This window comes from Aegilops tauschii, chromosome 4 (genome assembly GCF_002575655.3).
Source record: "Aegilops tauschii subsp. strangulata cultivar AL8/78 chromosome 4, Aet v6.0, whole genome shotgun sequence".
Taxonomy (NCBI): domain Eukaryota; kingdom Viridiplantae; phylum Streptophyta; class Magnoliopsida; order Poales; family Poaceae; genus Aegilops; species Aegilops tauschii.
The window spans coordinates 171,736,976-171,761,864 of NC_053038.3; the positions used below are offsets into that span (position 1 = coordinate 171,736,976).

Here is a 24,889-nt window from a genome sequence, read left to right on the forward strand (position 1 = left end):
AACCACCCAATCGGAGCGGTTCCATAGCCACAAGCCCACGATCACAGACGCAACACCAACACACAACCTGCACAAACCGCATCGTCACCGAGATCGTGCAGTTCATCTGATGCTGCCATCCCACACCGCGCCCTCCCCTTAAATTCAGACCCCTGCCATAGGCCTTCTCATCCACAACAACAAGTATCCATTGCGCTGCCACAAAATTGCTCTATCACATCCATCTCCACGGAAAACACCAAGCCCTACTACCGGCGATGGCGTTCGCCGACGAGTACAAGGACGTGGAGGCCCACGGCAACACCAAGTTGCACATCATCCACACCAACAACAAGAAGTAGATGGCGATCACCCTCGCGTAGTACGAGCGCCACCTCAGCCTCCAGCACCACAAGATCGTCGGCGTTGATCTCGAGTACAACAACGAGTCTGAAGCGATGCAGAAACCCGCCCTCTGCCAACTCTCCATCGGTAAGAAACACCCAGTGCTGCTCTTCCAACTGAGAGCTGCTGAAAGGTGCACCGTCTTCGACAACTTCCTCGCCGACCCCAGGTACACCTTTACAGGCTTCTCCATCGACGGCGACAAAACCAGGCTAGAGCGCGTCAATCTGGAGGTCGCCAACTTCGTCGACATCCAGAAGGAGTGGAGGGTGCCCGAGGCAACCAAGCAGTTGGACTCCCTTGGAGACGTCTCCGGAATGCTCATCGACGACTACTACAACAACATGAAGAAGAACACCGACAACGAGCACAAGCGCTGGGCCACCCTACCTCTGTCCATGAGGCACATCGAGTACGCGGCAAAGGACGCCTACGCAGCGTACGAGATCTGGAACCACATCACCCTCACCCAGGATGGGCTTCGCCGTGCAAAGCTAGAGAATGAGCCCCCAAGAAGCGCGACAGGACCAGCTGGGGATGGGGAGACGCTAACTGGTGAAGAAGAAGATGGTGCAGGCCAAAGAGCCAACAATGCCAGCGTCGTTTTAGAATTATCATTAAATTTGCTTTATGTTGTTTGCTTATGTATCGTTAGTTTGCTTGTGATCATTTGCTTTTGTTGAACTTAGTTTGCTTGCCATGCAGAATCGCTTGTAATGATGAACTTTGATTATGTTAGAATGCTTTCTGTTGAAATTAGTTTGCTGATGATGAACTTGTCGTACAAAATGCCTGTGATAATTTGTTTTCTGTTCTTTACTCATGTATCATTAGATTCGAGCAGTGTGCAAATATGACGCATGCAGTGCAAGTTGTGTACCAATGCAGTACAGACTTTGTCAAATGAAGTTTACACATACCCAACAAAGCAGTGCACGCCCCTAAATTTGGAAAAACGAATAGATAAGAGAAAAAACACAAAAAGAAAAATGCGATCTGTATATGTAGTGCGGAAATATATGAACGTGCAGTACAGAAACGTAATCAATGCAGTACACGAATGATTTACTAAGAAGTGTACTCCCCTACATTGGAAAAAAGATTACATAAGAGCAAAAACACGAAAACAAAAATGAGAACTATGCATGTAGTACGGACTGCGTGCACATGTAGTACAGAACCCTGATCAGTGCAGTGCACAGATGGTTTACAAAGCAGTGCACGCCCCTACATTATAAAAATGTAGTGCGGAAATATATGAATGTGCAGTACAGGATCATAATCAATGCACTACAAGTATGTTTACTAAGCAGTGCACTGCACTACATTGGAAAAAAGATTACATAAGAGCAAAAACATGGAAACAAAAAATAAGAACTGTACATGTATTACGGAATGCGTGCACATGCAGTACAGGACACTGATCAATACAGTGCAAGGATGGTTTGCTAAGCAGTGCACGCCCTAACATTGAAAAAAAACAATAGAAAAAAATGACCACCCAGGTGCAGCCGGCCCCAGCCAGGCTCGTAGTACGTCTGCGCCCACAGCAGGCGAGTCGTTCTCAGCCACGATGCGTGGGGCCGGGCGCACATGGGCCCACAGGTCAGAGAGCATAGAGCAGCGAGCGCCGTGTATAAGCGCCCAAATAAGTAAACAGAGGAGTACGATACTGCTGCCTCACCAACGCTTATAAACAGGTCGGGGCACCTTCCGCGGCCGAGTTGGGACTAAACATTAGGCCGCACACAACGCACCGGGATCCAGCCGTGCTCACAGGCGGACTTGGGCCCAATGCGTCTTCACTCTCCGAACACAGGCCCAACACACAAAAAGAGAGGCCACTGATTTTTTTTTAAAATCCCACATACCATACACAAACGCAAGCCCAACCACGCGTTCCGCGGTTCGTCTTGATATGACAATGCAGTTCTCTATTTTCAAGTAAGCAGCCCTCTTGCTACTCAAATGCATTCGCGGACACTGAATCAGAACCAATCCGCCACCTAACACCAACGACAAACATTTATTACTTCAGTTGGTCAATTGGTTGCATAAAAACATATCCATTCGTGCTCCAGACTAACACAACTCCTGCCCCGTTCCTCTTTTTCTTCAAATCGTAGATCTAGGGTTCATCCCATCCCCAGCTCTTCTCTGGAATTCCACTGAACCCGCCATGGACTGTAAGTGCGGGTGTTTGGCAAGGATGGTGCCGGTAGTGGACACATGTGTGTACGCGTAAGGTCTAGAGCTCACCAACACCGAGTGGCGCAACATGCTCGGGTGCCTGACGATACCCAACAGGGGGTTTCAGCCGCCATTTCTTCATCGCCTCACAACCGCAGATCTACAGGAAAGTTGGGTATGTTTTTCACCTCACAATTTTGGACATAATCTACCTGCAAATCCACATCTGAATATATAGTTCAATAAATTTGTTCAGTAGTGTCAACAAAATACAAAACATAATTTGTATTGTTGTTCAGATTTGTTAGCTATTAAGACTAGATGCTTCCACCTATTTTTCTTCAGTACCACAACACACGAACAAAAAAGTGGGTCAGTAGATCAGTATTGCAGTTCTCTTAACATGCTAGCGAAGTACACTGTAAATGACCTTGCAGTACAAACATGTTACAGTATAATATATATATCCTAGTAAAACTAGAGGTCAATTCCGTATATAAGTTTGTTCATACATTGCAACTACTTTATAAAAAATAGTAGTCATATATATGTACATATTTAACTCAACATAAAACAGACCATCTTATGTATAAAGAATGGGTATATATATGTTCATACATTGTTATTTACTTATAAACATTCTTTTTTCCATCCTTTCCAAAATGCAGAAACTGCCATCCACAGTAAAATTTCCTGCTCCGAGTTCAGGGAAGGTTACTTTGGAGACAGAACACAAGAATGGGCATGGAGACATGCAAGCTGACTACCACATCGACTCTGAAGAATGCATCAACATAACTACTGGTTGGATAGAATTTGTCTCCCAGAATGGCTTTGAGGTCGGAGAAGTGGCCATGTTGTTTTTCTACAAAGAAGAAGACTCCCTGAAGTTCACAATATTTGCACTGTAGGCAGTCTAAATATGAAGCAAGCCATCGGTGGCATATTTCTAATGATTTGCTAATGTTGTATGCTTTTAAAATTATGTCCACCAGACACTTTGAACGGTGCCTATTTAAAGTATGCAACCTCATCTGCATCATTTTATCACCCATTTTTAGACAAGTTGCTGCTGGCAGTAATGCAGTTCTCTCAAACACATAGTTGGTCCTAAATATAAAAAAAGCAGTCATTTGAACAGTAAAAATGCAATGCGAATGGTCGAAACTTTGCAGTTAACATATGATATTAAAAAGAATTCTCATAGTATTCAGTTCAAAAAAATTGTCATAATAACTATTCAGCTAACAAAAGCATATAATGGACCATCTATTCTAATAGCACAATAGAAGATTAACCATACTGCTAATGCAGTACGAAAGTGCATATTATGCAGTCCTCTAAGACACGGAATGCAGTTTAAGAAAAGAGAAATCTCATAAGCTGCCATGACCACTGTAATACAGCTAAAACGAAGTACACTGCTAACGAAAATGCAGTGCACTATAGCGTATGCCAGAACAACAACAATAAAATTAAAGCAGTAGAAATACAGATATGTCATAGACTAACAGAGGTGCCAATTCAATCGCACTTACATAACTCGCCTAAAAATTGTCCAACAACTAAACTATCAAAAAATACCTCGCAAAAAACTACATCGAACACACGGCAACTGGACGAACAACATCAGCTTTTATTTAAAAATTGCAAATCAAAGAATGAGAATTATACCCGCAATACAATGACTTAAAACCAATAACGACAGTAATTACAAGATTCAAAAACACAACGAGGCGCAAAATCCAGAAAATCAACAAGAACAGAGGAGCGGACGAAGCTCACCCGCCCACACAACCAAATTCGCGGGAACTGAAAACTAACTCCTAACAATTACACAATTTCTACAGTAAAAGGTGCGATTAAACGAACGATATCAAACAATTCCGACTAACAAACAACATCCGAGCGCCAAAAAGTCGATTCTGACACGAACACGAACGAACAGAGCAAAACTCGCAAGACAAATCCCTCGATTTACAATGATTTTAGTTGTTTTTCCTGTAAATTACAAAGAATAAAGGTCAACTGACATCCATAAACAAATTAAATCATCCCGCAACACCCGATTCCACACAGAACACGCGGGTGGACCGCCAGAAAATGAAGCAGTTCTCCCGTGTAGGACTGCAGTGCGCAACGTAAAGAACATACAATTCGCTTCTGTTGAGCGTGCAGTGCGGAAGTGTTATCAGAATAACTATTCTGCTAATATTAGCATAATAGACCGGTTGTATATATATATATATATATATATATATATATATATATATATATAGGGCTAGACTATTCTGTTACCCGTAACAGAATAATATTCTGTTACCCCCCCCCCCCCCGCCCTATATAGGCGCGACGCGCAGACCACCGTAGAATCCCCCCGACCCAGCCTGAACCCAAGCCGCCTTCTTCCGCCGGAGGCAGCCGTCGGGGGCGAGCGAGCGAGGGAGCCCGCGGCGCCGTCACTGGCCGGCGACGGATCCGCCGCCGTCTCCTGCCTACTTCCGTCTCCGGATCCATCGACGGGGCCGTGATCCCCGCCTCCCGCCTCCCTCCGTCGCCGGATCCATCGACGGGGCCATCATCCCCGTCTCCTGCCTCCCTCCGTCACCGGATCCAAGGACGAGGCCGTCATCCCCGCCTCCTGTCTCCCGCCGTAGCCGGGGCTCCTTCTCCGGGGCAGTGATCCCCGCAAGGTGCTGCCTCCCCGGACCTCTTCACCAGACGTCCACCACAAGAAGGAGCTGCATCAATGGTGCCGCCTCCCAAGAACATGCCAGTACGCCGCCCACGAGAGGAAGAAGAAGAAGTCAGTCCACTGGAGGTAATGTCTGCTTCCCACGTTTGTGTCAGTCCATCAGTTCATCAGTCCTGCTATGAAGAAGAACCTGATAGTACATTGCCTTGATCAGTTCATTACACCCCTACTACTTGATACGCAATTTGGATGTCGAGGTTACTGTCAGTACCTCTAATATTATAGCTTCAGTTAAAAGCCAAAAAACATAAACTTATGCATCAGTCCAAGTAGCTACTAGGCTTTATATAAGATTCAGCTACCACTGCAAGTTGTATGATGTTATTTATAATAGTACATGACGTGTAGTTGCGTTAGTTCGAACTAGTGAAAGAATGTTGTTGAAAAAATATACACTTGTTACACAGTAAGTTCAATGATAAATAAACTAGGAGTACTTCTAGTGTAGTTGCATAAGTTATAGATGAACAAAAGAGAAGACATGCATCAGTTTTATATATATCCATACATCTCTGAAGTTCAATTTTCTGTTTACAAGCAGTGCTAAAAAACAGTACATCAGTACATCAGTGTTGAACATGTACGTTCATCAGTTCAACTGAAAACAAAACCAGATACAAAATAGAGAACAAAGTTTAAATAACGGCCAGCGATGCAAGTTCAACTTGTACATTGCCTTCAGTGCATGACATGTTACCCATAGCATGTATACGAGAAAAATGCAGAAAAGATTAATCCCAAAACTGTTGAATGTCATTGCAGAAGCATGCAAGGCGGCACACGCAGCGAGAATTTGATGAGCCAAGCAGATATGGGGCACCGCCTTGTTGGGTAACACCAGAAATACCACCTGGATACTTCAACAATACAGGCAGATTTCAAGATACACCAGAATCATCAGAAGCACGAACAGGTTCTTCTATCCAGCAAACACCAATATCTGGGAATACAAGCTTTGTCACTGCTGGGTTGCAACAAGGCCAACAATATCCCCAACAACAAATGTTTTCCTTCCCTAGCGCAGAAAGCCAAGGACAGGAAGCCGTGGATGGGTTGCAACAAGGCTTCCACCAGTAGCTCCGTCAACATCAATAATCCGTGCTGCAAAAACGGTTGTGACAGGAAGACCAGGCCAAAGATACATAAATTTTGTCCGCTCTAGCAGGTTCCAAAGTACAAGATATGAGCCATATAGACAGGAGCAACCTCACAACGAATCTGAGGGGAGGAAGCCGTACAATGGGAGACGGAGATCTTCGTCAACATTGCTCCCTCCAAGAGATGCATTGCTGCATGTGCCAAGGGTGACACCACCTGTGCCCATACACCAGGGTGAACAGCCAACACCAGAGGCAGCACAGAGCTATACACATGTAAGTATCCATATAGAAAAAAAAACATACAAGCACAGTCCATACCATGGTACTGTGACCACCCCATCTAACATTTTCATAACTGCGTTTTTGTTTGCTCACTATTGCGTGCAGCCACCTAACATTGAAGCTTACGTTCTGCCAAGACTAGAGATGCGCTTTGAAACTTTCAAAGAAACAAAGAACTTCTACAACGTATATGCGAAGCACACGGGTTTTGTTGTCAGGGAAGGCCCCAAGTTTAAGACTAGAGCCTACCTTTATTGCACGTGCTATGGAGTCTATGAATCGAAGGTGTCTGAAGCAAATAGACAGCGGAACAAAACGATAGCCAGGACTAACTACGGGGCTAAAATGAGGCTGAAGAAGGAAAAGGATGGAACATTTGACGTAAAAGAGATAGTCTGGGAACACAACCACAGGCTACACCTCACTCCGCAAATGCTTGTCTTCTTGCACTCCCACAAAAACATTGACAAAACAATCTTGGAGTACATAAAGTACGTGCAGTTCAAAGGCATTGAACACGCGCAAATCATGAGCATACTGGGCGGTGATGACCCTGGTAGCTACTTCCTCGAAATGAATGCCAAAGACCTGATTAACGTGTAAGTACAAACTTGTTCTCCTCCCATAAACCGCCTCCGTCTTTTTTCCTCTGTCAGTACAAACATATTACGCAACGCATGACCTGACGCCAGTTCAACATGCATTTTTGAATGAACTTTAATATGTAGGAAAGCAAAGAATTCAAGGATGGATGATGTGGACGATGTCCTAAAGACTGTCAACTTCTTTAGGGAGATGAAAGCTATAAACAAGGAATTCTTCTGTGACATGCAACTCGATGAGTCCGACAGAGTTAAGAACATATTCTAGGCGAACGCAAGCTGCCGAGGGGCCTATCAGGACTTTGGTGACTGCGTAACATTTGACACAACATATAAGACCAACAAGTACCATATGCCACTTGGGGTGTTTGTCGGTACTAACAACCACTTACAGACTACATTCTTTGGTTTCGCCCTGATAAGAGATCAGGATGCAGATTCATTCAGATGGCTGTTCAAGACATTTTTAAGGTGCATGAGAGGGAAGGCTCCTACATGCATCCTCACAGGTACAACCGCCAAAACCACCCCCAACCACCCCCCTCCCCCCAAAAAATAAAAGGAAAATAACACAGTAAAAATGTTGTGTCAGTTCTATTTGTATATATGCACCACCATCTGCTGACCACTCCACGTCTCTTTTCTCATTACCAGACCAGTGCTCGGCAATGGCTTCGGCGATCCCAGATGCTTTCAAGAACACAGTACACAAGTTGGGCCGCTGGCACATTATGAAGAAGTACATGGAACACCTTGCATACCTGTACAACCTGCACGAACACTTTAAGGATGAATTCACATCAATCCTCAACTGGCCCCTCATGCCAACTGAGTTTGAGGCTGCCTGGAAAATACTCATGGATAAGTACAACCTCCACGATGATGCCACGATGGTGGCCATGTGGAATGAGCGTGAGAGATGGATATCAGCCTACTTCAAAGAAATTTTCTGCGCCAAAATGACATCCACACAGCGAACTGAGAGCATGAACTATGTGCTCAAGAAGAACTTCATAAGTGAGAGACAAAACCTACACCGGTTTGTCAGCCAGGTAAACTCCTGCGTCAAAACCAGGAGGCAGACAGAGAATCAGGAGACAATGGGTAACCGGGTATAGCTCTATCACCTGTCGTAAGACAAAAATAACATGCTTACTAAAGTAAAACTTTATTAGTTAGACAAGTTTTTGCTGCGAGAAAACTAACAATTTGGTCATCATTCTTGCATGTGCAGAAGGAACAAAACACGCTGACCTTCTATGGGTTTGACACCCAGATGGCAAAGGTTTACTCACGAGCTGTGTACAGCGAGATCAGAAATAGGCTAAAATTGAGCACACTCTTCACGGCGACAGAGACAGAAGAGCCCACAAAGTACCTCGTGCGCTACAACCACCCGCAAAAACTGTCTGCGTGGGCTCAGCACGCGTTCCAGGTGGTTGCAGACCCCGTGGGAGAAACATATGAGTGCGAGTGCAGGCTATGGGACCACACAGGTGAGGACTAAAAAAAGATTTTACATACTGTACTACTTTTTTTGCAAAGTTTTTCTTCAAATGAAATGACATAAAACATGCACCTCTTCCAAAAAATACAGGTCTTTTCTGCGTGCATGTCCTGTGCATGATGGAGACAATTAAGGCTGCCAGCGTTCCAGAGAAATACATCCTTAGGAGATACACGAAACGCCCGAACATCTAGCCAACATACAACAGAAATGACTTGAGGACAGTAGCGTCAAACAAGGCATCCCAATACTGCATTGAAAGCTCACTACTGACGCCGAACATGAGGGTGCACAGGAAAAGCCTGAGAAGCCAAGAGCAAATGGCGAGGTCACGGGTCGTCTTGGACAAGCTTGAACAAGAACTCGACGCCATGCACTCTGCTGAAAATGGAGGTGTCGCGGACAATGAAGCCATTGAGCAGGATATTGCTACAATGTTATCTGAGATGAACCATCTGGGAGCTGTTGACCCGTTCGACAACGAGGAAGAGGAGCAGCAGCAACCAGAGCTTGCCCATGTGCACACTCAAGAGCAGCAACATGCTCACATGCAAGATCATGAGCTTGATGGTGCTGTAGGCGAACGACATGACAACAGGACATCCTACCGGCAGCAGCAGGAAAGGGTGATTAAACCACCCATATTCTCAAACACAAAGGGGAGGAAGAGTAAAACGCAAGCAGCGAAAGCAGCAGCCAAAAAGCCGCTACGCCCCATCAAGCGCGTGGAATTTGGCCCGGACGGCAAACCTCTCGGGATAAGGGCATGCGGATTCTGCAACGTCGTGAGCAACCATAACTACCGCACATGCCCACTCCGCACAGATGCCACTGTCAACAAGCAAACGCTACACAAGCATATTGGAGCCACCCAGGTTTCTACCAATGGAGACAAGACACGTAACAGGTACACTTGCAAAGTGGGCAAGGAGGTCAGTGGCGCTGAACAGAAACAGGGCAAGGTGAAGAGTTCCAAAAAATCAAATGAAGACGATGAAGAAGAGTTTGACGACCAATCAGACAAAGAAAATGAAGATGACAGTGTTGGGGACGAAGAAACTGAAACTGACGATGAAGCTGCCAAGGCTCAACCAGGAAAGGGCGCTCGCAAGGCACAACATTCGGGGCCAGTTAGGAGAAGCTCAAGACTGCACAATACATAGTGGTTATGCTGCTACGTCAACTAAAAAATAATCTTGTAGTCTCAGTTTCCTCGGCACACAATGATGAAACATTTCAAAAATACTATCGTTAGCAAAACTTATTTAGCTTTATCGTCGATTTCTCGATCAGTACTATAGTTAAGATATAATTTGTGATTTGTGCCCGCTGGAGCAGTGACATTATTATGTAAACCATTTGATAATCCTTTTGAATGCAGTCACAAATACATTTGAAAAAATTATCTGGATTTATCTGACGCAAACGCTACTGTCGACCAGTAAGTCAGCAAAAATATGTTAAAGGAAATTTAAACTCTTATAGTACATCCGTACTGATAATTCTCTATCGTCAGTACAAAGGCAGAGTACACATCAGTACTGATATAATTTTTGATTTGTGCCTGCTGGAGCAGTAACATTATTATGTAAACCATTTGATAATCCTTTTGAATGCAGTCACAAATACATTTGTACTGACGAAAACACTACTGTCGACCAGTAACTCACCAAAAATATGTTAAGGAAAATTTAAACTCTTATAGTACATCCGTACTGATAATTCTCAATCGTCAGTACAAAGGCAGAGTAAAACAAACACACCCGTGAACACCTCCAAAAAACATCATTTTGAAAAAACAAAGGTATGTCTGTTCTGCCAGTCCCAATTCAGAAAGACCATGAGTACATAAATATAATTACCTCAAGCAAAATGTGAATATAATAGATTCTGTACTGATGAAAAATCTAATTTATCTGTAAAAAATACTCAGAGATTATCTTGATATAAACAATCCTTCAAAAAATACAAAAATGTTTTAAAAAACATTAGCATCACACATAGTCTCACTGGTATTTGGTAAGCTCAATTACACTTCAATCACCAGTCCAAGTACCACAGTAGAGGAGTACAGACCTCCATCATCACCAACCCTGACACGTGCAAGTGGGATAAGCAGCTGATAAGTATAGCTTGACAAGATGAATCACTGCGACAGTAAAATGCCACCATCACCACCCCTGAGACGTGCAAGTGGGATTTAGCAGCTCATAAGTACAGCTTGACAAGACTAGTCAGTGGAGCAGTAAAAACCATTTGACTTGGACGATTAGTTCTTCCAGGCCACCACCCGCGCCAGCCACTGAGCGGTTGCCACAAGGGACTGCAAACGGCGACCCCGCGCCACTACACCCACTACACCCACGCCACTGACGAACCGCATACCACAAATCGCCGTCGACGCACAGCAAAAAACCCCATTCTCTTCCATCTCTCCCTCATTCCCACAAACCACCATTGGCGCTTCCAACTCCACTGCACACTGATAACCCACAAGTATAGGGGATCGCAACAGTTTTCGAGGGTAGAGTATTCAATCCAAATTTATTGATTCGACACAAGGGGAGCCAAAGAATATTCTCAAGTATTAGCAGTTGAGTTGTCAATTCAACCACACCTGGATAACTTAGTATCTGCAACAAAGTATTTAGTAGCAAAGTAATATGGAAGTAACGGTAACGGTAGCAAAAGTAATATTTTTGGGTTTTCTAGTGATTGTAACAGTAGCAACGGAAAAGTAAATAAGCGGAGAACAATATGTGAAAAGCTCGTAGGCATTCGATCGGTGATGGAGAATTATGCCGGATGCGGTTCATCATGTAACAGTCATAACATAGGGTGACACAGAACTAGCTCCAATTCATCAATGTAATGTAGGCATGTATTCTGAATATAGTCATACGTGCTTATGGAAAAGAACTTGCATGACATCTTTTGTCCTACGCTCCTGTGGCAGTGGGGTCCTAATGGAAACTAAGGGATATTAAGGCCTCCTTTAGTAGAGTACCGGACCAAAGCATTAACACATAGTGTGAATACATGAACTCCTCAAACTATGGTCATCACCGGGAGTGGTCCCGATTATTGTCACTTCGGGGTTGCCGGATCATAACACATAGTAGGTGACTATAGACTTGCAAGATAGGATCAAGAACTCACATATATTCATGAAAACATAATAGGTTCAGATATGAAATCATGGCACTCAGGCCCTAGTGACAAGCATTAAGCATAGCAAAGTCATATCAACATCAATCTCAGAACATAGTGGATACTAAGGATCAAACCCTAACAAAACTAACTCGATTACATGATAAATCTCATCCAACCCATCACCGTCCAGCAAGCCTACGATGGAATTGCTCACGCACGGCGGTGAGCATCATGAAATTGGTGATGGAGGATGGTTGATGATGACGACGACGACGGATTCCCCTCTCCGGAGCCCCGAACGGACTCCAGATCAGCCCTCTCGAGAGGTTTTAGGTCTTGGCGGCGGCTCCGTATCGTAAAACGCGATGAATCCTTCTGTCTGATTTTTTTCTCCCCGAACACGAATATATGGAGTTGGAGTTGAGGTCGGTGGAGCGTCAGAGGGCCCATGAGGCAGGGGGCGCGCCCAGGGGGGTAGTGCGCCCAGGGGGGCAGCACGCCCCCACCCTCGTGGACAGGTGGAGGCCCCCTGACATGGATTCTTCTTCCAGTATTTTTAATATTTTCCAAAAATACATTCCGTGGAGTTTCAGGTCATTCTGAGAACTTTTGTTTCTGCACATAAATAACACCATGGCAATTCTGCTGAAAACAACGTCAGTCCGGGTTAGTCTATTCAAATCATGCAAGTTAGAGTCCAAAACAAGGGCAAAAGTGTTTGGAGAAGTAGATGCGACGGAGACGTATCAACTCCCCCAAGCTTAAACCTTTGCTTGTCCTCAAGCAATTCAGTTGATAAACTGAAAGTGATAAAGAAAAACTTTTACAAACTCTGTTTGCTCTTGTTGTTGTAAATATGTAAAGCCAGCATTCTAGTTTTCAGCAAAGATTATAACTAACCACATTCACAATAACTCTTAGGTCTCATGTTTACTCTTGTCAATGGCATAATCAACTAGCGAGCAATAATAATAAATCTCGGATGACAACACTTTCTCAAAACAATCATGATATGATATAACAAGATGGTATCTCGCTAGCCCTTTCTGAGACCGCAAAACATAAATGCAGAGCACCTTTAAAGATCAAGGACTGACTAGACATTGTAATTCTTGGTAAAAGAGATGCAGTCATAGTCGCACCCAATATAAATTAATAGTAATGGATGCAAATGACAGCAGTGCTCTCCAGCTGGTGCTTTTTAATGAGAGGGTGATGACCCAACATAAAAGTAAATAGATAGGCCCTTCGCAGAGGGAAGCAGGGATTTGTAGAGGTGCCAGAGCTCGATTTTGAAATAGAGATAAATAATATTTTGAGCGGCATACTTTCATTGTCAACATAACAACCAAGAGATGGCGATATCTTCCATGCTACACACATTATAGGCGGTTCCCAAACACAATGGTAAATTTATACTCCCCCTCCACCAACAAGCATCAATCCATGGCTTGCTCGAAACAACGAGTGCCTCCAACTAACAACAGTCCCAGGGGGAGTTTTGTTTGCAATTATTTTGATTTAGTTTGCATAAAGCATGGGACTGGGCATCCCGGCGACCAGCCATTTTCTCGTGAGTGAGGAGCGGAGTCCACTCCTCTTGAGAATAACCCACCTAGCTTGGAAGATACGGACAACCCTAGTTGATACATGAGCTATTCGAGCATACAAAACAGAATTTCATTTGAAGGTTTAGAGTTTGGCACATACAAATTTACTCGGAACGGCAGGTAGATAGCGCATATAGGAAGGTATAGTGGACTCATATGGAATAACTTTGGGGTTTAAGGGATTGGATGCACAAGCAGTATTCCACCTTAGTACAAGTGAAAGCTAGCAAAAGACTGAGGAGCGACCAACTAGAGAGCGACAACAGTCATGAACATGCATTAAAATTAATAAACATTGAGTGCAAGCATGAGTAGGATATAATCAACAATGAACATAAATATCGTGAAGGTTATGTTGATTTGTTTCAACTACATGCGTGAACATGTTCCAAGTCGAGTCACTTAAATCATTCAAAGGAGGATACCAACCCACTATACCACATCACAACCATTTTAACAGCATGTTGGCACGCAAGGTAAACCATTATAACTCATAGCTAATCAAGCATGGCACAAGCAACTATAATCTCTAATTGTCATTGCAAACATGTTTATTCATAATAGGCTGAATCAGGAACGATGAACTAATCATATTTACAAAAACAAGAGAGGTCGAGTTCATACCAACTTTTCTCATCTCAGTCAGTCCATCATATATCGTCATTATTGCCTTTCACTTGCACGACCGAACGATGTGAATAATAATAAGAGTGCACGTGCATTGGATTAAGCTTGAATCTGCAGGCATTCAATAAACAGGAGAAGACAAGGCAATGTGGGCTCTTGGTTAAATCAACAATAATGCATATAAGAGCCACTTCAACAATTTAATCATGGTCTTCTCCTATCAGCCCCCAAAGAAAAGAAAAGAAATAAAACTATTTACACGGGAAAGCTCCCAACAAGCAAAAGAAGAACGGGAAATATTTTTGGGTTTTCCTTTTAATTATTACTACTACAGCAAGAAAGGTAAACTAGCTAAAAGCTACACCAATTCTTTTGTTTTTCTTAAGGTTTTTCAAACACACAAGAAGAAAGCAAGAAAAAGAAAATAAACTAGCATGGATATTACTGTGAACAAGTATGAGCACCGACATCTAGCAATGAGTGCGTAAACATGAATGTAATGTCAGTGGGAAATACGTACTCCCCCAAGCTTAGGCTTTTGTCCTAAGTTGGTTTATTTCCACGGATGGTCCGGCGGATATCCATAGTTGTAGCCGGGGTTGTACTGAGATGCAGCGGCTATTGCATCTTGGGCTGCAGCTTGGAGGCCAGCTGCCCTCATCCTCCTTTCGTACTCATTTGCCTCCTCTCTGGTTATAAAATATCTTCCTTTTGCCTAAAAGTCAAAGAGAGCAGGAGCAGGGAGAACAATATTGACAGGGTGACGCCTGTCAAAGATTAGTCGGTACTGGAGAGGTGGTTCAGTCCTCTCGACAAACTAGTGGTGAACCATAGCATTAAAGTCTAGGTAAGTAGGAGGCAATTCAATATCATCATCACGTATGGTTACACCAAGAAAATCAGCTAAGCGGGTTGCATAAATTCCACCAAAGAAATCTCCATTAAATCTATTATGATGCAACCTACGTGCAACAATGGCTCCCAAATTATAAGATTTGTCTGCAAACACAGCACTCCTAAGAATACTGAGGTCAGGGACACACATATGACATGCTTCATCTTTACCATTTATGCACCTACCTATGAAGAGAGCAAAATAATGTATAGCAGGAAAATGAATGCTCCCTATGGTAGCTTGTGCTATATCTCTAGATTCCCCCACAGTTATATTAGCAAGAAAATCTCTAAATTCAGATTTGCGAGGTTCACTAGCACTACCCCATTGTGGAAGTTTGCAAGCAGTGGTAAAATCCTCTAAGTCCATCGTATAAGATTTTTCATAAAGATCAAACAGGACAGCTGGAGAATTGCGTGAAGATGAAAATTCAAACCTCCTCACAAAGGAACTAGTGAGATAGTGGTACTGGCGGCAATTTTCCTCCTCAAAGCTCACAAGATCAGCGTTACGCAAATATGCGTTAAATTCTTCCTTGATGCCCGCTCCATCCATAAAGTCCTGTGAAGGCCATTCACAAGGCCGCACTGGAGCGTTCCTTGGTGGCTCATCGTCAGCATCACACATTGCAAGCCTGGGTCCTTGCTTCCTTGAAGAACCACCTCGGTACATTTTCCTAAGCATATTTCTTCCTCTGAAATATTTCTGAAATTTTTAGTAACTTCAAATAAAAGTGAGCCAAGCTCAACAAAATCGATAGCAACTACTCCTACAAGTGCCTAGAGGCTATATCATGCATTAGAACTACTTGGAACCATATAAATTTGACATGCAAGCTCAAGAACATGGTCACCTAGGCAGCACAAATTTGCAATAAATAAAGCACTAGAACGAAAACTAATTGGGCCAATGGAGGAGTCACATACCAAGGAACAATCCCCCAAGCAGTTTTGTGAGAGGAACTTTGAGCAAGGAGATCGAAAATCACAGCAAAATGAGCTAGAACTCGTGCTTGAGCTGGATGGTGATTTTTTTGGGAGGAAGAAGAAGTGTGTGGGTGCAGGAATAAGTGCAGGGGAGCCACCGTGGGCCCAAGAGGCAGGGGCGCGCCCTGGACCCTCGTGGCCAGGTGCTTGCTCCCCCTGCTGTGTTCTCAGTGCCAGATATTCTCAAATATTCCAGAAAAAATCATATTAAATTGGCAGGGCATTTGGAGAACTTTTATTTTCGGGGTATTTTTTTAATGCACGGATAATTCAGAAACCAGACAGGAAAATACTATTTTTTCTTTATTTCAACTAAATAACAGAAAGTAGAAAGAGGGTACAGAAGGTTGTGCCTTCTAACTTCATCCATCCCATGCTCATCAAAAGGAATCCACTAACAAGGTTGATCAGGTCTTGTTAACAAACTCATTTCGAATAACATGGAACCGGAGAAATTTCGAATAGCACTATGTTACCTCAACGGGGATATGCACATCCCCGATAATAAGAATATCATATTTCTTCTTGACAGTAGGTAGAGGAAATTCAAAACCTCCAAAAATAATCGATGGAATTTTTCTAATGGAGTTGATACTATGAACTTGAGGTTGTTTCCTCGGAAAGTGTACCGTATGCTCATTACCATTAACATGAAAAGTGACATTGCCTTTGTTGCAATCAATAACAGCCCCTGCAGTATTCAAAAAGGGTCTTCCAAGAATAATGGACATACTATCGTCCTCGGGAATATCAAGAATAACAGAGTCCATTAAAATAGTAACGTTTGCAACCACAACAGGCACATCCTCATAAATACCGACATGTATAGCAGTTGATTTATCAGCCATTTGCAAAGATATTTCAGTAGGTGTCAACTTACTCAAATCAAGTCTATGATATAAAGAGAGAGGCATAACACTAACACCGGCTCCAACATCACATAAGGCAGTTTTAACATAGTTTCTTTTAATGGAGCATGGTATAGTGGGTACTCCTGGATCTCCTAGTTTCTTTGGTATCCCACCCTTAAAAGTATAATTAGCAAGCATGGTGGAGATTTCAGCTTCCGGTATCTTTCTTTTATTTGTGACAATTTCTTTCATATACTTAGCATAAGGATTCATTTTGAGCATATCAGTTAATCGCATACGCAAAAAGATAGGTCTAATCATTTCAGCAAAGCGCTCAAAATCCTCATCATCCTTTTTCTTGGATGGTTTAGGAGGAAAAGGCATGGGTTTCTGCACCAATGGTTCCCTTTCTTTACCGTGTTTCCTAGCAACAAAGTCTCTCTTATCATAACATTGATTCTTTGATTGTGGGTTATCAAGATCAACAGCAGGTTCAATTTCTACATCATTATCATTACTAGGTTGAGCATCATCATGAACATCATCATTAACATTTTCATTAGGTTCATGTTCATTACCAGATTGTGTTTCAGCATCAGAAATAGAGATATCATTTGGATTCTCAGGTGGTTCACCAACAGGTTCACTAGAAGCATGCAAAGTCCTATCATTTTTCTTTTTCTTCTTTTTAGAAGGACAAGGTGCATGAATATTATTTCTCTGAGAGTCCTGCTCAATTCTCTTAGGATGGCCTTCATGATACAAAGGTTCCTGAGTCATCTTACCAGTTCTAGTAGCCACTCTAACAGAATAGTCATTATTCTTACTATTTAATTCATTGAGCAAATCATTCTGAGCCTTAAGTACTTGTTCTACTTGAGTGGTAACCATAGAAGCATGTTTACTAATGAGTTTAAGTTCACCTTTAACTCTAGACTTATAATCACCCAAGTGTTCAAGCATATCGGAGTTGTATTTCAATTGTCTACCAAAATAAGCATTGAAGTTTTCTTGTTTGACAATAAAATTATCAAACTCTTCTAAGCATTGTCTAGCAGACTTATAGTGAGGAATATCACCTTCATCGAATCTGTAGAGAGAATTTACCTTTATTACCTGTGTCGGGTTATCAAGACCATGAGTTTCTTCAATAGGTGATGGATTAAGATCATATGTTTCTTCAATAGGCGGTAAATTAAGACCATGTATTTCTTCAATAGGAGGTAAACTCTTAACATCTTCAGCTTTAATACCTTTTTCTTTCATAGATTTCTTTGCCTCTTGCATATCTTCAGGACTGAGAAATAGAACACCCCTCTTCTTCGGAGTTGGTTTAGGAATAGGCTCAGGAATTGGCTCAGGAAGTGTCCAATTATTTTCGTTTGTCAACATATTATTCAATAGAATTTCAGCTTCATCCAGTGTTCTTTCCCTGAAAACAGAACCAGCACAACTATCCAGGTAATCTCTGGAAGCATTGGTTAGTCCATTATAAAAGATATCAAGTATTTCATTTTTCCTAAGAGGATGATCAGGCAAAGCATTAAGTAATTGGAGAAGCATCCCCCAAGCTTGTGGGAGACTCTCTTCTTCAATTTGCACAAAATTATATATATATCCCTTAAAGCAGCTTGTTTCTTATGAGTAGGGAAATATTTAGTAGAGAAGTAATAAATCATATCCCGGGGACTACGCACACAACCGGGATCAAGAGAATTAAACCATATCCAGCATCACCCTTTAATGAGAACGGAAATATTTGAAGGATATAAAGGTAGCGAGATCTCTCATCATTAGTGAACAGGGTGGCTATATCATTTAATTTAGTAAGATGTGCCACAACAGTTCCAGATTCATAGCCACAAAAAGGATCAGATTCAATCAAAGTAATTATATCAGGATCAACAGAGAATTCATAATCCTTATCAGTAACATAGATAGGTGAAGTACCAAAAGCAGGGTCAGGTTTCATTCTAGCATTAAGAGATTGTTGCTTCCATTTAGCTAATAACCTCTTTAGATCATATCTATCATTGCAAGCTAAAATAGCTCCAGCAGCTTCTTCATCCATAACATAACCCTCAGGAACAACAGGCAATTCATATTTATTAGGGGAGAGTCTTCATCATCACTATCTTCAATATTATCAGTTTCAATAATTTCATTCTCTCTAGCCCTAGCAAGTTGTTCATCAAGAAATTCACCAAGTGGCACAGTAGTATCAAGCATAGAAGTAGTTTCATCATAAGTATCATGCATAGCAGAAGTGGCATCATCAATAACATGCGACATATCAGAATGAATAGCAGAAGCAGGTTTAGGTGTCGCAAGCTTACTCAAAACAGAAGGTGAATCAAGTGCAGAGCTAGATGGCAGTTCCTTACCTCCCCTCGTAGTTGAGGGATAAATTTTTGTTTTCTTGTCTTTCAAGTTCTTCATAGTGACCAGCAGATATAAATCCCAAGTGACTCAAAGAATAGAGCTATGCTCCCCGGCAACGGCGCCAGAAAATAGTCTTGATAACCCACAAGTATAGGGGATCGCAACAGTTTTCGAGGGTAGAGTATTCAACCCAAATTTATTGATTCGACACAAGGGGAGCCAAAGAATATTCTCAAGTATTAGCAGTTGAGTTGTCAATTCAACCACACCTGGATAACTTAGTATCTGCAACAAAGTATTTAGTAGCAAAGTAATATGGAAGTAACGGTAACGGTAGCAAAAGTAATATTTTTGGGTTTTTTAGTGATTGTAACAGTAGCAACGGAAAAGTAAATAAGCGAAGAACAATATGTGAAAAGCTCGTAGGCATTGGATCGGTGATGGAGAATTATGCCGGATGTGGTTCATCATGTAACAGTCATAACATAGGGTGACACGGAACTAGCTCCAATTCATCAATGTAATGTAGGCATGTATTCCGAATATAGTCATACGTGCTTATGGAAAAGAACTTGCATGACATCTTTTGTCCTACCCTCCCGTGGCAGTGCGGTCCTAATGGAAACTAAGGGATATTTAGGCCTCCTTTTAATAGAGTACCGGACCAAAGCATTAACACATAGTGAATACATGAACTCCTCAAACTATGGTCATCACCGGGAGTGGTCCCGATTATTGTCACTTCGGGGTTGCCGGATCATAACACATAGTAGGTGACTATAGACTTGCAAGATAGGATCAATAACTCACATATATTCATCAAAACATAATAGGTTCAGATCTGAAATCATGGCACTCGGGCCCTAGTGACAAGCATTAAGCATAGCAAAGTCATAGCAACATCAATCTCAGAACATAGTGGATACTAGGGATCAAACCCTAACAAAACTAACTCGATTACATGATAAATATCATCCAACCCATCACCGTCCAGCAAGCCTACGATGGAATTACTCACGCATGGCGGTGAGCATCATGAAATTGGTGATGGAGGATGGTTGATGATGATGACGGCGACGGATTCCCCTCTCCGAAGCCTCGAATGGACTCCAGATCAGCCCTCCCGAGAGGTTTTAGGGCTTAGCGGTGGCTCTGTATCGTAAAATGCGATAAATCCTTCTCTCTGATTTTTTTCTCCCCGAACACGAATATGTGGAGTTGGAGTTGAGGTCGGTGGAGCGTCAGGGGGCCCACGAGGCAAGGGGGCGCGCCCAGGGAGGGCAGGCGCGCCCCCCACCCTCGTGGACAGGTGGAGGCCCCCCTGACATGGATTCTTCTTCTAGTATTTTTAATATTTTCCAAAAATACGTTCAGTGGAGTTTCAGGTCATTCCGAGAACTTTTGTTTCTGCACATAAATAACACCATGGCAATTCTGCTGAAAAGAGCGTCAATCCGGGTTAGTTCCATTCAAATCATGCAAGTTAGAGTCCAAAACAAGGGCAAAAGTGTTTGGAAAAGTAGATACGACGGAGACGTATCACACACAAACCACAAACTTCTCTCTCACAAGCCCACAGCCGCCGGAGGAGGGCTATGGTGGAGGAACTGTCCGCCAAATGTCATCAAGGCGAGCCGTCGAACAAGAGCAGCAACCTCGTCGAGGTTCACGTCCCTCGCGAGAAGCGCGAGTACACCACAACACTCACAAGGGTTGAGCTCCACGGTAAGGAGACGCTGGAGATCGTCTCCACCAGCAAACCAGACAAGGACGACGAGGTGATCTCCAGGCTCTGGAGGAATCTTGGCGGCATGCTTCATAGGATCGTCGGCGTTGGTGTGCACTACACCAACGAAGATGAACCTCCCCAGATGGCAGGAGTCCTGCAGTTGTGCGTCGACGACCTCTGCTTGGTGTACCTCATCACAGCGGCCACAAAATGGAGAGCCATACTACTCATTTGCCCTGTTTGGTTTATTTGTTTTATTAGTACTGTATCCTGAAAATTTCATCAGACTTGTTTCCCAACTAGATGTACTAGTGTGGTTTGTGAAAAGTGGATGCACTACTGCATTTTGTCAAGTAGATACACTATAAATGTATTTTTGAACCTGATGCACTGGATTACTATTTGGAAAATCTTGCGGAAGATTAATTTCTGAAGTTGATCGACTAGTGTAGTTTCTGAACTTGATCCAATAGTGTAGTTTATGTACTCGATGTATTAAAAAGATGTTTCTAAACATGATGTAGTGAAGTATTTTATGAATTTGATCTAATGTTATTTTCATAAGAAAATAAACTAAGGACTTGGTGAAGCACTGTTTATGTGTTATCCTATTCAACAAAAGTAAACTAAACTAGTACCAAAGCAGAACATACAACATTGACTGAAACTATGTATAATCCAAAAAGAAGAATAACATGATGAACTTAATTTAATTTCAGAACTTTGTTTACTAGTTTTTGAAGTACATTCATCCATTATTATGTTACATAAACATCTACTTCATGGATTCATCGCTTGTAAAACAAAACAAAATGAATAATTCAAACATCAAAGTAATGCTAATTTTCAAAAATGTCTCTCCCCTTGCAGGCCCAAGCGCCTGAACGAGTTGCTGCAGCATGAGACGTTGGTCACATTTGCCGGTTTCAGCATTGAAAGCGACAAAGAAAAGCTGAAGTTGTCCGGTTTGGAGATCAACCCCAACAAGTTCATCGACATTCAGCGCAAGTGGAGAGTTCCATACACCAGAAAAGAGTACGACTCCTTGACTGATGTTGCAGCCAGCGTCATCCACCCATTCTACAAAGGCATGGAGAAGAACATCAACACGCAGGAAGAATACAAACTGTGGGGGACCAACCCGCTGCCAGACAACCTCATCGAGTACGCAGGAGTAGATGCATACGCCCCGTACAAGGCAAGGAGCATGATCGACTACATCACAGATGGTTCGGAATTTGCAAAAGAGCGGGAGGCTGCGAAATTCTACGACCACCCCTATTGCCCCTATACAGGATGAAGATACATCAGAGCCTGCCTTCGTTTTACTTCCGCTTGTGCTTGCCTTTTATCTTGTTGTATCAAATTAGTAGTTTGCTCTTGTTGGGTTGAACTAGTATGATTATGTCATGCTTGTCATGGTTGAACAAGTTTACTTATGTCATCAAGTACAATGTTTTGCTTATCTCATTATATAAGTTTGGTAGCTTCGTATGTTGTTAATCCATCATTTCAACTTCAAAAAGTAGCTTCTGATTGGAACTTTGTGGCTGCTCTAAAGTACTAGTTATGATGCAACTAATCACACAACGTTGTTCCATGTCTAGTTTCGATTCAGTATTGTATAGAAAACATAACGCTGAGAACAATCAGCACAATTTGAGTTGCTTAACAACGCTTCAAAAGTTGAAGCAAAAATTCTTAGTACTTCATGTAGTGTTCTCATTCATATGTAGCTGCTAGAAAATTAACAAGTAGTACAAATAGAAAAAGTTAAGAAGCATCAGCACACACTTATGTTGGTCGCTTGCAGATTAAGAATGACAGTACTAGTACACTTGATCGGACAGTACATACTTACTACAATAAAAAGTACATAGAAGCATTAGTCCGTAAGCGCTACTATGAATGGACTATCAGTACGACTTAGTCTACACGCAAGTACATCTTAAAATTACACTTACACAAAACTGACAACAAGTAGAACAAAAAGTTTCAGTCCAAGTTACTGGTGGCGTCAAGTACTAGATTCAAACAAACAAAAAAACAAAAAACTGACCGCCCAAGGTCAGGCGCAGGCCCTGATGCTGCAAGATACTTGAACTCGAGCCCATAGGCAAATCCCTAGTAATCCGCACAACGCAGGGCCCACCGATCAGGGTCCACAGGTCATGAGAGAGAGCGAGCGCCGTGTATAAGCGCTCAGGTAAATATTCAGAGGAGTTCGACCAGTGAGCCTCGGCTGCGCTTATAAACAGGTCCAGAGCCCCCTCGACTAGCGAGGTGGGACTAAACCCAGAGCGCATGCGCACGCCGCGCTGCACAGCCGCGCGAACGAGCTATCTGGGCCGGAAAACGGCCGTATAGCCTGCATCATTTACAAACACCCTACCAATAAGCCCAGTCAAACTAACCAGAGGGCGAGGCAAAGAAATATAAACTACGAGAAAAATGTTCGAAACTGAAAATATATAAATTCAAATACTAGTTCGCAGCCAATAACTTTAAATACGAAAAATAAAAATAAAAATAATTTTAGCTCTGCACCACGGATGATAAAAAAGGAGAAAATATGATACAAAAACAATGAACCTCTAAAAAGAAGAGAACTTAATAGCCTATCTGTTAAATGTACATAATTTAAAAAACCGAATTAAATATTACTTTCAAGTTCAACTACTAAAATGCAAAAAGTTCAAACATATAATGTTTGTCAATTATGCTAAATTTCTTATTTACCTAAAATCTGACAAGTTCAACTACTAAAATGCAAAAAGTTCAAAACATATAATGTTTGTCAATTATGCTAAATTCTTATTTATATAAATTTTGACAAGTTCAACTACTAAAATAAAAGAAGTTCAAGTATATAATGTTTGTCAATTATGCTAAATTTCTTATTTATATAAATTCTGACTATTTCAACTACTAAAATGCAAGAAGTTCAAATAGAATTTATTTGTCAATTCTGCTAAATTTCTAATTTATATAAAATCGGTACACACCTCAACGAACGAGCTGGTCGTAAAATAATCTCAATCCCCCAAACACCCAAAAAACAAAACAAACTCAGTTCAAACATACATATGACATTAGTACTAAAAAAGCAGGATCAGTCAGGCCACTCACACCACTGTGACACCAGATTTCAAAACTGCACGCTGTATGAAATTACATTTCAGTTCACACAGCACTAAACCATAAGTGCACTAAAATGAGAATACAAAAACTATAAAGGCCTAACTTAGGTAAGTACGGATGAAAAAAAATAAGTACCAGTTTTGAGCAACAACTCCCAGGGCACTGAAAAATGTTTTGAGATTAACTAGTCTATAAGACTTCAGTGGAAAAACAATACTTAACATCCACACGGAAAAACATCACAAAGCATACGTCACCTAAACAGTCCAAAATGCCATCATCACCACCCCTGAGACATGCAAGTGGGATTTAGCAAGTCATAAGTACAGCTTGACAAGACTAGTCAGTGCAGCAGTAAAACCATTTGACTTGGACGGTTGCTTCTTCCAGGCCACCACCCGAGCCACCCACTGAGCGGTTGCCACAAGGGATTGCAAACGGGGACCCCCACGACCACGACACCCACGCCCCCGACGAACCGCCTCCCACACATCCCCGTCGACGCACTGCAAAATACCCCCATTGTCTTCCATCTCTGCCTCATTGCTAGAAACCACCATTGCCGCTTCAATCTCCACTGCACACAAACCACAAACTCTCTCTCCCAAGCCCACAGTCGTCGAAGGAAGGCGATGGCGGAGGAACCGTCCGCCAAGCGTCATCATGGCGAGCCGTCGGACAAGAGCAGCAACCTC

The 24,889-nt window shown here is 42.4% G+C and overlaps 2 protein-coding genes across 2 annotated transcripts; both read left to right on the forward strand.

Annotated features, from left to right (window-relative positions):
- Window positions 1-7,981: 7,981 nt before the first annotated feature.
- LOC109737548 (protein FAR1-RELATED SEQUENCE 5-like) lies at window positions 7,982-9,014 on the forward strand. The gene is made up of 3 exons (XM_020296708.1): window positions 7,982-8,365; window positions 8,548-8,809; window positions 8,911-9,014. The coding sequence occupies exons 1-3, from the start codon at window positions 7,982-7,984 to the stop codon at window positions 9,012-9,014; spliced, it is 750 nt and encodes a 249-aa protein (XP_020152297.1).
- An 11,905-nt stretch (window positions 9,015-20,919) lies between these two features.
- Window positions 20,920-22,353, forward strand: LOC141021734 (uncharacterized). Its single transcript, XM_073497592.1, has 2 exons — window positions 20,920-21,239; window positions 21,924-22,353. The coding sequence occupies exons 1-2, from the start codon at window positions 20,920-20,922 to the stop codon at window positions 22,351-22,353; spliced, it is 750 nt and encodes a 249-aa protein (XP_073353693.1).
- The last annotated feature ends 2,536 nt before the right edge of the window (window positions 22,354-24,889 follow it).

Coding starts and splice junctions, on each gene's coding strand:
- LOC109737548 (XM_020296708.1), top strand. CDS start 7,982: ATGGCTTCGGCGATCCCAGATGCTTTCAAGAACACAGTACACAAGTTG. Junction 8,366..8,547: donor TACACCGGTTTGTCAGCCAG/GTAAACTCCTGC, acceptor TTGCATGTGCAG/AAGGAACAAAACACGCTGAC. Junction 8,810..8,910: donor CAGGCTATGGGACCACACAG/GTGAGGACTAAA, acceptor CAAAAAATACAG/GTCTTTTCTGCGTGCATGTC.
- LOC141021734 (XM_073497592.1), top strand. CDS start 20,920: ATGGTGGAGGAACTGTCCGCCAAATGTCATCAAGGCGAGCCGTCGAAC. Junction 21,240..21,923: donor GTCGACGACCTCTGCTTGGT/GTACCTCATCAC, acceptor CTCCCCTTGCAG/GCCCAAGCGCCTGAACGAGT.